The 12616-nt window shown below is 30.6% G+C and overlaps 2 protein-coding genes across 2 annotated transcripts in view; one reads left to right on the top strand and one right to left on the bottom strand.

The window, feature by feature from the left end:
* The first annotated feature begins 4090 nt into the window (after nt 1–4090).
* LOC119636575 (NEDD8 ultimate buster 1-like) lies at nt 4091–8808 on the top strand. The gene has a single exon (XM_038031981.1). It carries the CDS (start codon nt 6930–6932, stop codon nt 8754–8756), a length of 1827 nt encoding a protein of 608 aa, XP_037887909.1. The 5' UTR covers nt 4091–6929; the 3' UTR covers nt 8757–8808.
* A 788-nt stretch (nt 8809–9596) lies between these two features.
* The window catches only part of LOC119636475 (protein N-terminal glutamine amidohydrolase), a 27855-nt gene continuing 24835 nt past the window's right edge, over nt 9597–12616 (bottom strand). The window contains exons 3-5 of the mRNA XM_038031829.1: nt 10773–10921; nt 10567–10691; nt 9597–9917 (exon numbers count right to left, since the gene is read on the bottom strand). Coding sequence (XP_037887757.1) covers nt 9784–9917; nt 10567–10691; nt 10773–10921 — 408 coding nt within the window. The 3' untranslated portion in view covers nt 9597–9783. The remainder of the gene's footprint in view (nt 9918–10566; nt 10692–10772; nt 10922–12616) is intronic.

Below are 12616 nucleotides of genomic sequence, written 5' to 3'. Positions count from 1 at the left end.
ACATTATATAAAAAATTTTTTCACAGGGCTACTTCACTATTTGCTATTTTCTACAAACTTGCAGAGAAATATAAAATTTATTTTTCTTCATTTTCTGTAGACATTTCTTTTGTATTTTCTTTCAATTTTTAAAAATCTACGAGTAAGCAAGCGTGGCTTTACTATGCAGTTAAGGGTTAAGGAAGCACTCATCAGCGGATTAATCCGAACGTGCTTTGGGGTTGTGATGGGTATCTAAGATTCCAAAATTCGCCCTAAGGCGAAGTTTCTTTATTTGATTTTATCTCATTTACAATTTTCATAAAGTTTTCTTCTTCTTTTTATTATTAATAATTATTGAAATAGCAATTTTTTTTTTTAATATTAATTTCTTGTTCTTGTTGTTCTTGTTGGTTGCTGTTGCTGTACTTTATATCATAGTATGTCAATATTATTGGTGTAGATGCTTTTTTATATCATAAAAAGTTTCTTTTTTTTTTTTTTTATAAATTGTAAAGAAATTACGATATATTTTTGGTAAAAAGAGAGATAAAAAAATGAATTAAAAAAAATTATAAAAAATATATACAAGAAAAAAATAAAATTTTAAAAGTTTTTCTTTAAATTTTAATTAAAAACAAGCATTTAATTTAGCTTTTACACACACGCATATAAATGACTGATTTTTGAAACCATTTTAAAAAGGAATACTTTTTATTCATTTTGGAGAAAACATTTTTTAAAACAAGTTTCTTTCTTTTTTTTTTTTTAGTTATTTGGACTATTATATATGCAAGTGTATGTGTGTCTCTGTATGTGTTTGTGTTTCTATGTGTGTTTGTTTATTTTGCGCCATGCTTTAGCTTTAAATATTCTTATTGTATATATAATTTTAAAAATTAAATTTTATATATATTTTTTTTAAATATGTTTTCCTAACTACGGAAAAATAATTTAAAAAGATTTAATCAAAGAAAACCTAAGCGTAAAGCGAGTCGAAAAGTCTCTGAAAAAAATTTCTTTCTTATCCACCGGCAACAGGAAAACTTTGAAATTTGTCGAAGCCACTCAGGTGGTTTGTTGTTTTGTATGTTGTATCCAGAAATATATACAAAAAAGCCCATATGTTCATACCCTACACCACTTATTGTATAAGACTATATTAAGCTTGTGGTGAGGTCTGCAACACTCCGAAGGACTTGATATTGACCAGCTTTTTTATAGTAATATATATATCAATACAGGTCGGAATTTGAAAATGATTCGGACCGGAGGACTTTTTTGATCACTTCCAATAGAAGGCCTAATTAAAAAAATATTGTAAAAAATTTGAAAATTTGAAAATTTCTCGACAAAGTCGCTGACTAATTATATTTCAGCATTTTAAATTGGTGTGAAATGAGCGGATCTGCTGGGGCAATTTCCTGACTTCCTCTCATGCAACTCCTACGCTCCTGCGAAAACTGAATATTTATATGGTAAGAAGGTCTAATTCTCAATATTTCACATTTGAAAGCCGATCAGAAATAAACCTTGAAATGAAAATCCATAATCTGATAGGGTAGCGGTAAGTTTACCTGCTAAAAGCAGTGAAGGTATTTGAATCGCGCATCATGCATAACATATTTTTACATGAGTCGAGAGCAGATATCTTTACTGTTTATAAACATGTGCCTTTACATATGCATTTCTGCACGTGAGAATTGGTGTGCGATGCAACTGAGTTCCAACTGCATTCTTGTGTGCAGCCCTTTAAACCTTCATATTCTTTGGTGTTGACTGCATGCCACCTTCATGGTGTGTTCTCGTCAAATATCGTCTATCACATACCCCAGATCGCTGTCGAAAATTACTTCACAGAAAACCAGGGTGGATACGTAGAGTTAAACAAAAATTACTTTGAATGCATAATAACAAAATAAGAAAATTGTCCTATTAACCAGTGGAGAATTCGATGTATAACCCATGGGTTGTTATGGCATAATTTTGAAAATTGCAAATTTTTTTTATTTATACTCATTTAAATGCTTCTAAATCAAGACAAAATCTTATTTGGCTTAAAATAATTTAGTTTTATGCAAATAGTTTTAATAATATTTACTTATGTATGTATATAAATTGGAAGGAAGGGAGGAGAAAGATTTTTATATATATATATATTTTTTTTTTCTTTACCTTTTTTTTAAATATCTGATGAACAGATGTTTAGTGAGTTTTTCTTTAAAAATGTGAATTAAAATTTGTTTTTTTCTTTTTTTTAGTTTTATTTTCAATCATTTCTTGTAATTTTGTTAAGCGTTATCGTTAATGCTTTTATCGTGTATGTGTATGTGTGTTTCACTATATCAAGTGTAAATAGCTGTTAATTATTATTCGTTTAAATTTAATAAAATTATTCGGTATTTGTTGTATTCTTGTTTTTGTTGCTGTAGTATTGTTATTTTCTCATTTTTAGTTTCTTTTCTTATATCTTCTTTTTTTCTTTTTTTATTTGCTAATGCTTTGTGTAGTATGTAAATTTTGAAAGAAGCTATATCGTAAATCAAGCCTCTTCTTTTTAAAAGAAACTTTAAATCAATTTTTTGATAATTAATTACTTTTTAATAAAATTTCGTATTTTCTAAGCATTTCTGCTATAGTTACGTTTTTTTTATTATTTTTATTTAATAAGCATTCTTCCATTAGGCTTTCAAAAGTCTATACACCGTTGCTTTTGTTCTCTATATTTTTATTTTTTATTTATAATTTATATTAATTTTTAGTATTTTTTATATTTTCTTTTTTTTAATACAAAAGTTATCAAATTATTTTGTATATATAATTTATTAATTAATTATATATATATATGTATGCATTTATGAATATGTATATATTCACAATAAGACAGAAAAATGGAAGTGAGGAAAAGAGAGAGGGTGATAATAAGAGAGAAAAATTGTGGATATTAGAAAGACATTTAGAGCAAAATATTTTATTTCATAAATTTTCAATTAAAAAATCGCTTTCATATATTTTTTTCTCCATTATTATAATAGAAACAAAAGGTATAATTCATCCTTTCTCATTATTAAGAAATAGTTTTGCTTTGTTTTTGGGTTATATATATATATATGTATATATATATACATGTATAAGTTATTTCATATTTTAAAAATATATTTAATTTTACATTAGTATTTAGATTTTTCAATTATCACTTTCTTTAACCTTCAGTTTTTAAACAGAATATTTTAATATCGAAAAGAAAAAAAGGAACAAAAATATTTAAAGTTTTGACAACTGCAATAAATATTTCAAATATTTTTATCATATAAAAAAAATACTATTTTTTTGCTTTTAAAAACATTTGACGTTTTGCAAGCACGGTCACGCCTACAATATTTAAAAAAATTATTATTGTTTCATTGTAATCAATTTTTCCTTTACAATATTATTATGCTTTATAAGACAATAAAGACATCCAGAATAGTCAACGAAGCTATTCTACAGCTTTGATCGACCTAGGTCACGCCTCTCAACTATAATGTTTTTACTCGTTTTTTAGAAGGTATTAGTTTGCTACAAACATAATTGTGGAATGAACGTTCGTTTTGCTCGACTGTTTTGCAAGATTTAACATTCCTGTTTTAACTTTTCGGGAGCCAGAGTTCAGCTTCTCGTATGCAGTAGTTCGAAGTTGTTCCTTCCCGAGTTTTAGAAAAGTCATCAGATGCTGGGAGGGATTTCATATGAAATGCAAGTTAGCTATCACTTTCGCATTGAGCGCTTCAGCAAAAACAACTGAAAATGAAAGCGAGAGATAAGTTTTTCACACGTGATTACCCTCCTGATATTTATTATTTCAGTTGGGAAGGGAAAGTATTCCAATATTTCCTAAAGTATATATATTTTTGCTTAATCTTAATTTATTGATATCCGTCGGTTTTTAAAATACACGATTGAAATTAAAATCAAATTGTTATAAAATCACCGAAAACGCGGTTTTAATAAGCAAAAATCAACAATGCCAAATTTTTCCTTTCAAGTGTCCTCTTATTAACAATAATTTTGAAAATCAACTAAATCGATCCAAGATTTTTATACAAATGTAAAGAAATGTTATAATAAAAATTTACGCAAAAACTACTTTTGGGGGATCATTTGTCTTATTCAAATTAGCAACAACTGATAACTTTTCCTCTCTTGCCATTATATTTAAGATTTGAAAACATTGTTTTTATCTTGAAATTTAATTTTGTATTTTTTTCCCGGGCAGGTTATTACATAGTTAAAAGTTAGTTCACGCTTTCGTTTACCAAACAATTGAAAACGAAAATGAAAGGGATATTTATTGAAAACATGCACTTCTAATGTACATCCAACTCTTTCTTTACATGGTATTTTTACCCGATTTTAAAATAGCACTACAGCAATAAAAGCAAATCACATTTTTAAAAGAATTTTTTGTTCTTGCACGAATTGCAAAAAAAAAAAATGCTTTTTTTAATTTTAATTTCGATTTTCTTGGTAGCTTGGTCTACTAAGGGGAATATCCGAATTTGGCATGGAGCATCTACTAAAATTTCAATACAACTGTGACAACTTGCGAAACCCAAAAAACAGCTAATGCATGATAACAGATTTTATAACAATAAAAAAACAACAACAGAGGCTGTCAATAATGAACGAAATTCTCCCTTTGAATCAAATCCGATAGTTGTGCTAGACGTATCAGATATATCTATTGACGACAGTATTTTTAGTTGTGTCTGTAATAAACGGGCCCGTTTGTTATCAACTAACAATGATAGTTGCGAAATTGTTTTTTTTCGCCTAAGTTTTTAGTCCTTTTTGTTATATACATATGTAATATGGATTTGATTGTTTTTTCGTTTCTTCGCATGTATTTTATTAGAGGATTTTTCACATACGAATTTACTTACCGTGTAAAAAAGAGTTGGACGTGCATATTCATACATGTACTTTTACAATGTCTTCTTGAATTGCCTGTCATTCTGTAATTTTGTAATTCTTATGCATAATGCTTTAATGTCATTAAAATTTTTCATTCTGATTACTCCCCTGGTTTAAAATCAGCTGAATTCACCGGAAAAAGAAGTACAGAAAAAACTGGCCAATTCATTTAACATGTGGGGTGACGCTAAATTATATTAAAATATGATATGAAATATCCTATATTTATAGATTGTGTCGTAAATATTTACCCATGGACTAGAACACACACGATATACATAAATTGTTTTTAATTTTCTTTTTAAACAATTCGAATCAAACCGAGTTGCTCATCAATTTTGTTTTTTTATTTTTCTGCGAATATGAAACAGCTGAACAGCACTCTTCCACTAGCTAAGGAATAAAAAATGTAAACATAGAGAGAGTGAGAGTGAAGGAGATATTAAACGGCTGTGTAGCGATGAAATTTGCGGATTTTGCTGCGATTTGTTGATATTTGATATCTTGTAGCTGTTTTTAATGCTTATAATTAATGTTATTAAAAAAGTACATAAAAGTATTTTTTTTTTCGTATATTTTTGCTGTTGTAACTAGAAACAATGTTAACTTGATTTTTTGTTTATTATTATTATTATTATTATTATTATTATATTTTTCATAAATTTTTGTTTTCTGTTATAATTTGTTTGTTTGTCTTTTTGTTAGCTAAAAGACTAAAACTTAGTTATCTTTCAATAAATGGATAAAAAAATCAGCTGAAATGAAATTCTCATTTACAGATAAACGGACCTAAGCACCTAATTATTTCGAAAGGGGTTAAAGCAATGTAAAAGCAATTGCAAATATTATTTCAATGCATCAGTCTTGTTTTAGCGATTTTTTGTTTTGTTTTCATTTGTATGTTTTGATTATTGTTTTGCTAACATTTATATGAAAGGAATTTACTAATCTTCATGGAAGGAAGCCTATGATTTCTTACGAAAGAAAACGGAAGTAGAGTGCAGCTTAAAGCAACAAGAAATAACTATATCACAATACGTAAATTGCGATCTTTATCAAGGTAAATCAAAAACCTGAGAAATCAAAGAGAAATAAATGAACAACTACTTCTATATCTCTATCATATTTGATCTTTAATTCGATTGAATGTAATGAGTTACAACTGATGCAAGACCAAATAATCCGTATTTGCTTATAATTTATAAGATAATATATATTAAAAATAAAATTTCACAGTCTATATATGTGGGCGTAGACAACTGGTAAAGAAGGATATTCTGAAAGCTACTATTTCGAGGGCAAATTCAATTCCATAAAATGCGTGATGTTGTGCCTGTGCAGGTATTGATGTTGTTGGAAGCTTTGTTTTACTCCAGACATTCCAGAGACGTTGATATTTTTTTTTGTGGGAAATTTTCTGTAAAGGTTTTTGCTCATTATCACAGTCTACTAAGATTCTTCAACGAAAACCTGAGCTTACCTTTATTGTTAACGTTCTATTTCTGAGCTTGCAATACAGTGTTAGGAAATAAGAATTGATATAGAAAAATATTTCTAAATAATCGAGATAGTCCTGAAGAAAGAAAACAAGCAATCATTGAGTTCCATAATAGAGATTAGAAATATTACCGACGGAAATTCCGCAAATTTCTTTTCCAGTAATTTAATCGGGTAAAATGCGAAATTGCGAAATCTAATTAAGAAAAATCAAGTAATCTACTGTTTTGCGACTACTACAACTATACAACTACTGTCGCATATAAGAGCAAACTTCTTAGCAAGTCATGAAAAGAAAAAGTAAAAAGTTGGCAGCACCTTATTTTTTTTACATATGAATTATTTTTTCATTGCTTAAAAAGAAATTGTGCTATCACCTTTTCTCTTCTTCAACTTACCCGTGCTGGGAATGCGGTTTATTTGAATTTTTTCAATTTTTTCTTACGTGTTGTTCAAAAAATTGTGTTAAAAGAGGAAACTATATAGGATTTTGAATAAAAATGTCGAAAATAGATGACATTACTATGCAAGTTCGCGCCCGTTTACATGAACTCTGTATAAAGCTGTGGCTTCCACCGTATTATGAGGGGACAATTGGGGCGGACGAAATTGAAATTGAGAATTTGGCAGATCAATTTAGCCGTATTCTGGGAATTTCCAAATCAGACTGCAGATTAGCTCTGATAGAATTACAAGAGGGCGCAATAAGAAAATCGAAAGCACGAGAAGAGTTTGCGACCACAGGTGTTGCCACTTTTAATGTACGACGTGTCAATAATCGAACAGGCACTGAAAGTATTGTGGAAGTTAAGTGTCCATTAACATCTTTGGGCAGTGTGTTACAGAAAAATATCGCCAAAATCTTAGATATTGATGAACCAGATAGGATTAAATGTATTTCTGCCGGTAAAATTCTCGATCCATGTCAATCGTTAACGGATCAAGGAATTAAAAACAATCAGCAATTGATGTTAATTATTAGCGAAGCCGGTAAAGAAGAACAGATGCAAGAATTTGTTATGCACGCTCGTATACAAAAGATTAAAGAGGACGTAGAAACTATTGTCGATTCCAATAGCCATTTATTCGAGATGGAAGATCAAGATGGTAATGCTGTATTTTTACCACCCGCCGAGAATAGAGCTATACTAATTGCTTTGGGTATTTGTGAGAAGGCTCGCGTGGCCATAAAACGTGAGAGATACGATGAAGCTTTAATACTATTATTAGAAGCTGATCAGAAATTTATCATTTGTAATTCAAAATTTTTGGAGTGTGTCGATAATTATGCATTACTTAATTTGGACATCGTTTGGTGTTATTTATGCCTTCAAAATGTTACGCAACTACCTGATGCGCAAAGACGTTTGGAAATTTGCGAAAAAAATTTTCGTCGCTATTACGGTGAAAACTTGCAGCGTTTGGATTACCTTAAAGGTGAGACTTCTTGCGGAAAAGCCCGTATTATGCGTTTACATTTGTTGCAGGGTGTTGTGCTCTTCCATCAAAAGAAACGAAGTGAGGCCTATGAAAAGTTTTTAATCGCCGAGAATGAATTGCGTGCCCTCAAAGTGAACGAGAAGTCGATGAAAACTTTAGTAGAAATGGGTTATGAACCTTATGAGGCGCGATTAGGCTTGCGGGCTTGCGGTGGTGATATAGAGCAAGCGATCACCTATATAAACGCCCACAATGAGAAATTGAATACAACGCGCTCGTGTTCGTTAAAAAAACGTAGACTCAATCAAGATTTATCTTTAGGAAATCAGAATGAGAATTGGGTTAATCCAACCAGTGTTAATACTTTGATCGAAATGGGCTACCCAAGCAATTTGGTGATACAAGCTTTACTTGATAGTAAAAATGATTTAAATAGAGCCTTGGATTTATTGGAGAATTATACCGACGAATTACGCCGTAAATCGTCTTCAGATTATACCGTTGACGCTAGATTAATGCAACAATTGCTACAATTAGGTTTTGACGAATCTCACGTACGCATGGCTTTACAAATATCACTAAATAATCTTGAGAATGCCATTGATATTTTAATTAAATATCATACCGATTGTGAGGATATTAATAGTTTTATAAAAAGGATGACAGCAATCGCCAATGAGGAAAATATTCCCTCTACGTCTAATGGTCTGATTAGTTTGGCTGGAAAGGTTGCGAAAAAAGCTACTAGAGAGATCGAGTCTTTAAATGCTTTTATGCGCTTCAAAGAGGGATTAACTGACAATGAATTAGATTACATGGATTTACCGTTGGCCCAAGAGGAACAAATATTGGAGCAATATAAGCATTTATTAATATCAAAAAAATAATGTTTCCTTTGTAAAGAAATTTATCAAAGTGCTTACTATTTGTTTTTCTTTCCTTATGACTTTCAAATTATTTATGATTAATTAAAGTATTAATTAAAGTAAATTTGTTTTTTTTCATTTCTTTTCTTTTTTTTTATTATTAGATCTATGCACAATTGTTAGTTTGTTGTAGGTAGTAGCTGTAGTTATGAGCAAGAGGAGAAGGGAGAGAAAGATTTGTTACTTGACATATACTTTCTCTTTTCTACTAACACAAGCTGTCCGTTATCTGTGTTGAAGAGTGAGCGATGGTGAGAAGAATTTTTTGTTCTTTTGATTATTTTTGTTATAGTTTAACGCATGAAAGGCAATTTGCTTACGGGATGCGCCTTTTTTTTTTTTTTTTTTTCTTAAAAGTAATTTAAAAATATAAGAAAAATTGGTTTTTTTAGTTCTTGGATAGTAAAAAACGTTCATATAATTTCAAATACTCGGGAATGAGTTAAGATTAATTATTAATAAACACGGAAGTTCGAATAAGATAATGGGGAAGGAGATAGACACATTTTTTTGAAGGGGGAACAATGTATAGCTGTATTAAAAAAAGACCGTAGAGTTTGTCACTTAATCATTATGTTCAGTTTTAGTTTTTTATTATGATAAAAAAATAAAGCCTTTTAATTATTCTCACAGAAATTTTTCTTATTTTCGATTTTCTTCTTTTTGTTTTGTTTATTCATTTATTTATTACCTTTTTTTTTGTTTTTTTTAGTTTAGTGAGAAGGTGAGAAACTTTTTAAAATATATATGTATATAATCTTTTTTTTTTTTGCAGGGGAGGGGGGGAAGGAAGCTTGTAAAAAGAAAATCTATGTGGATTTTTGAATGAAGTTGGTGGTGGTGGTGGTGGTGGTGTGCCTTAAGGAGGATGCGGAATTATATTCGCTTTTTTTTTAGGTCTCTCTTGGTTTTCTTTTCTTTTGTCGTTTGACTTAAATGTGATTTTTCTTAAGAATTAGGTTTAACTAGATCTGTTAGCCAATGGTTATTATTTGTTGTTCTGTTGCGCCACCACATTTGGCGATTTATAGAAAGTTTGCACAAATTCTGACAAACTATAAACGGTGCCAGGCCCTTTGCCGGGGCTCATACAGATGAAATCACCCAAACTGTGAACATTGCCTGAAAAGTAATAAGTGCAAAAAATTATATTCTGTCGTAACCGAGTCTTTTATACCCATCGCCGCATAATACTGATCAATAATATCTAGACTCTGTATGATCTCTGAAGCTTTTTTCTGGCTACGTTCAAAAGTTTTTAAAAAACAACGAAATTTTAATATTCTATATTATTGATAGTGATCGATTTTTTCCATTTTTGTACATCCGCTGCAGGACCATCTATGGGATATAAATTCAAATTGTAGTTTGTAAGTAACAAGCAAAATGCTATAATACATTTTTTTTTATTTTTGAAAACGGGGGTAGCCTTAGGTTATATTGTGCTATGATCGGGACGTTTGACCGATTTGGGTCAATTTCAATGCCAAGCTACGTGCAAGAATTTCCAATCTTTGTGCCAAGTTTGAAATTGATTGGTGGACATACGGAAAGACAGATCTATAGACGGGCAGCCGGACACGTTTAAATCGGTTTCAAATTTGTTGCTGATCAAGATGGGAGCTACAACTGGGTGTTGCGAACGTGTTCACAGATGTGTATACCCTTCACATGCTTCGGTGATGGGTATAAAAATTATAATTATTATTATTATTTTTTTTTGATAAGCCCTGTAAATTAAAAATCTGTTTTCGTTTATTAAAACATTTACTATTTGATTGTATAGGAGGATAGGAAGGTGGCGGTTTAATCCAACTACCATCCGGTCTTCGCATATGCCTTCGATCCGAACTGAATTCCATTAAATATGTTTCAGCAGATATAACTCTAAAGAATCTGTAAAGTGTTTAATATTGAAAGCAAGTTACTCGTAATTGAAATTATTAGATGTAAAATAAAAACAATTCTTAAAAATACCGATGATGTTCTGGTCTTAGTGCTAAATCTGAGCGAAAGGTTTCCGTTACATATTTGTGAAAATATGTGGGAAATGGTAGGGTTGTATCCAAATCGAATACCAAACATCTATTAGGCGAAGGATTGTGCATAAAAAATACATGATAATCCTGCAATGATAACAACAAAGATAAACAAGGATAATAAGATAAATGCTGAGGATAAAAGAAAAAAGCCATCAAATTTTGATAAATATATAAAATTTTATTCTGTATATGGAACTACTGATTAAAAGTGTCTAAATGAGCTAAATGAATTTGCAGATATGCTAAGTGATGCAAGTTATCGAGCAACTGAAAAAAAACAGGATTAACCTCGAAATTATTATTTCGAAGATTTCATGTTTTAGTTTCAAAATAACGGGACTCTAACATAAAGTTAGAGTTGGTCTTCCTCTGGAAACTTCGCATTTTCGATCGAAATTTCAGCTACGCAGAAAGAGTTAAATGTGAGGAAAGCTAGTGAGGCTTGCGGTAAACATACTTACTTACACACAATTTAATATGTGCCTAATGTATATACGTATATATAATATAATAATTTCTACAATAATGCCAATCAATAATATTTGGTCAGGTATTGTTATATAATTTGTTGTTGTATGACTGAAGAATTCTGTTAACAGCTCTTGATGAAGAAGTAAGTTGCGCTTTACACATTTACCTTCCTTTTAAGTTTAGTGCGATTTGAAAGAGTCCAGCAGAAATATATTGAAACAAGCAAAGTCTACAATGGGACACGGCCTACAATTAAATACCCTACACAGTCTTTGGGACAAAACATGTCGGTATATCAAATTCCAACAAAAGAAAATAAGAAGGATATACAGACAGATATCCTTATATCGATTTCGAAAGCGACTTTGAGTTGCTCCGAATAATGAACGGTTGGCCTATCTTCAATGCTTCTGCGTGTTGCATACATCCACACTTAGCTTATGCTCTTGTACCGCAAGTGGGACAGGTTCTACAAAAGATTTTGGGAATTACTTTGGATGGATGTTGTTCCTATATAGATAGATTATTCTTAAATAGCAAGACGGCCAATATTTGTCTGCACGTATGGAATCTTTCGTCTACTTAATCTAAATGTTCTACGCTTTGAGTCTATGATGTAAAAATAATCGGTTTGGCGCCTTTTCTGGCTAGAATTGGATTTAACCTCCTGGATAATTTAATGGCTAGAAAGCATTCTAATTGCTTGATTGTGTGTTATGAGGACATTGTTGCACGATTAGCAAATGTTGTAATGCGTATAACACGCATATTAGCGTAGTTGCGTGTTTGCCGCATTTCACGTGGAATACGCCGTACAAATCCCATATAGAAGCGTAGGAGTTCTGTTGTAAAACTGATGCCACGTGATAGCTTTACGGATAAAAGCAATCATGCAAATCATGAACAAAAAACCATGTGTTTGCTTGTACGTCTTATTAAAGTGTAGCCAAGTTCTGTATGAATTCTGTTTTGTTTTTGTCGAATTTTCCTTTTGAGTTCTCTGTAGAGCGCGACAACAATTAGTTAATAAAATTTACTTTCAAGTTTTAAGACAATAGATTAATGCCTACGTAGCTGCGAAGTTTGGGATTTAGAGAATAAAGCATATATTCGTTCTCATTTGTTTTGCATGTATTGTGCCGATTTAGAGAATAAGCATATATTCGTTCTCATTTGTTTTGCATGTATTGTGCCGATTTAGAGAATAAGCATATTCGTTCTCATTTGTTTTGCATGTATTGTGCCGATTTAGAGAATAAGCATATTCGTTCTCATTTGTTTTGCATGTATTGTGCCGATTTAGAGAAT

Source organism: Glossina fuscipes, unplaced genomic scaffold (assembly GCF_014805625.2).
Source record: "Glossina fuscipes isolate IAEA_lab_2018 unplaced genomic scaffold, Yale_Gfus_2 28, whole genome shotgun sequence".
In the NCBI taxonomy this organism is placed as follows: domain Eukaryota; kingdom Metazoa; phylum Arthropoda; class Insecta; order Diptera; family Glossinidae; genus Glossina; species Glossina fuscipes.
The sequence above is the reverse complement of the archived record's forward strand: the minus strand, read 5'-3'. Positions and strand labels throughout refer to the sequence as shown.

What these genes read in the sequence shown, in the direction of transcription:
- LOC119636575 (XM_038031981.1), top strand. Translation starts at nt 6,930, where the DNA reads ATGTCGAAAATAGATGACATTACTATGCAAGTTCGCGCCCGTTTACAT.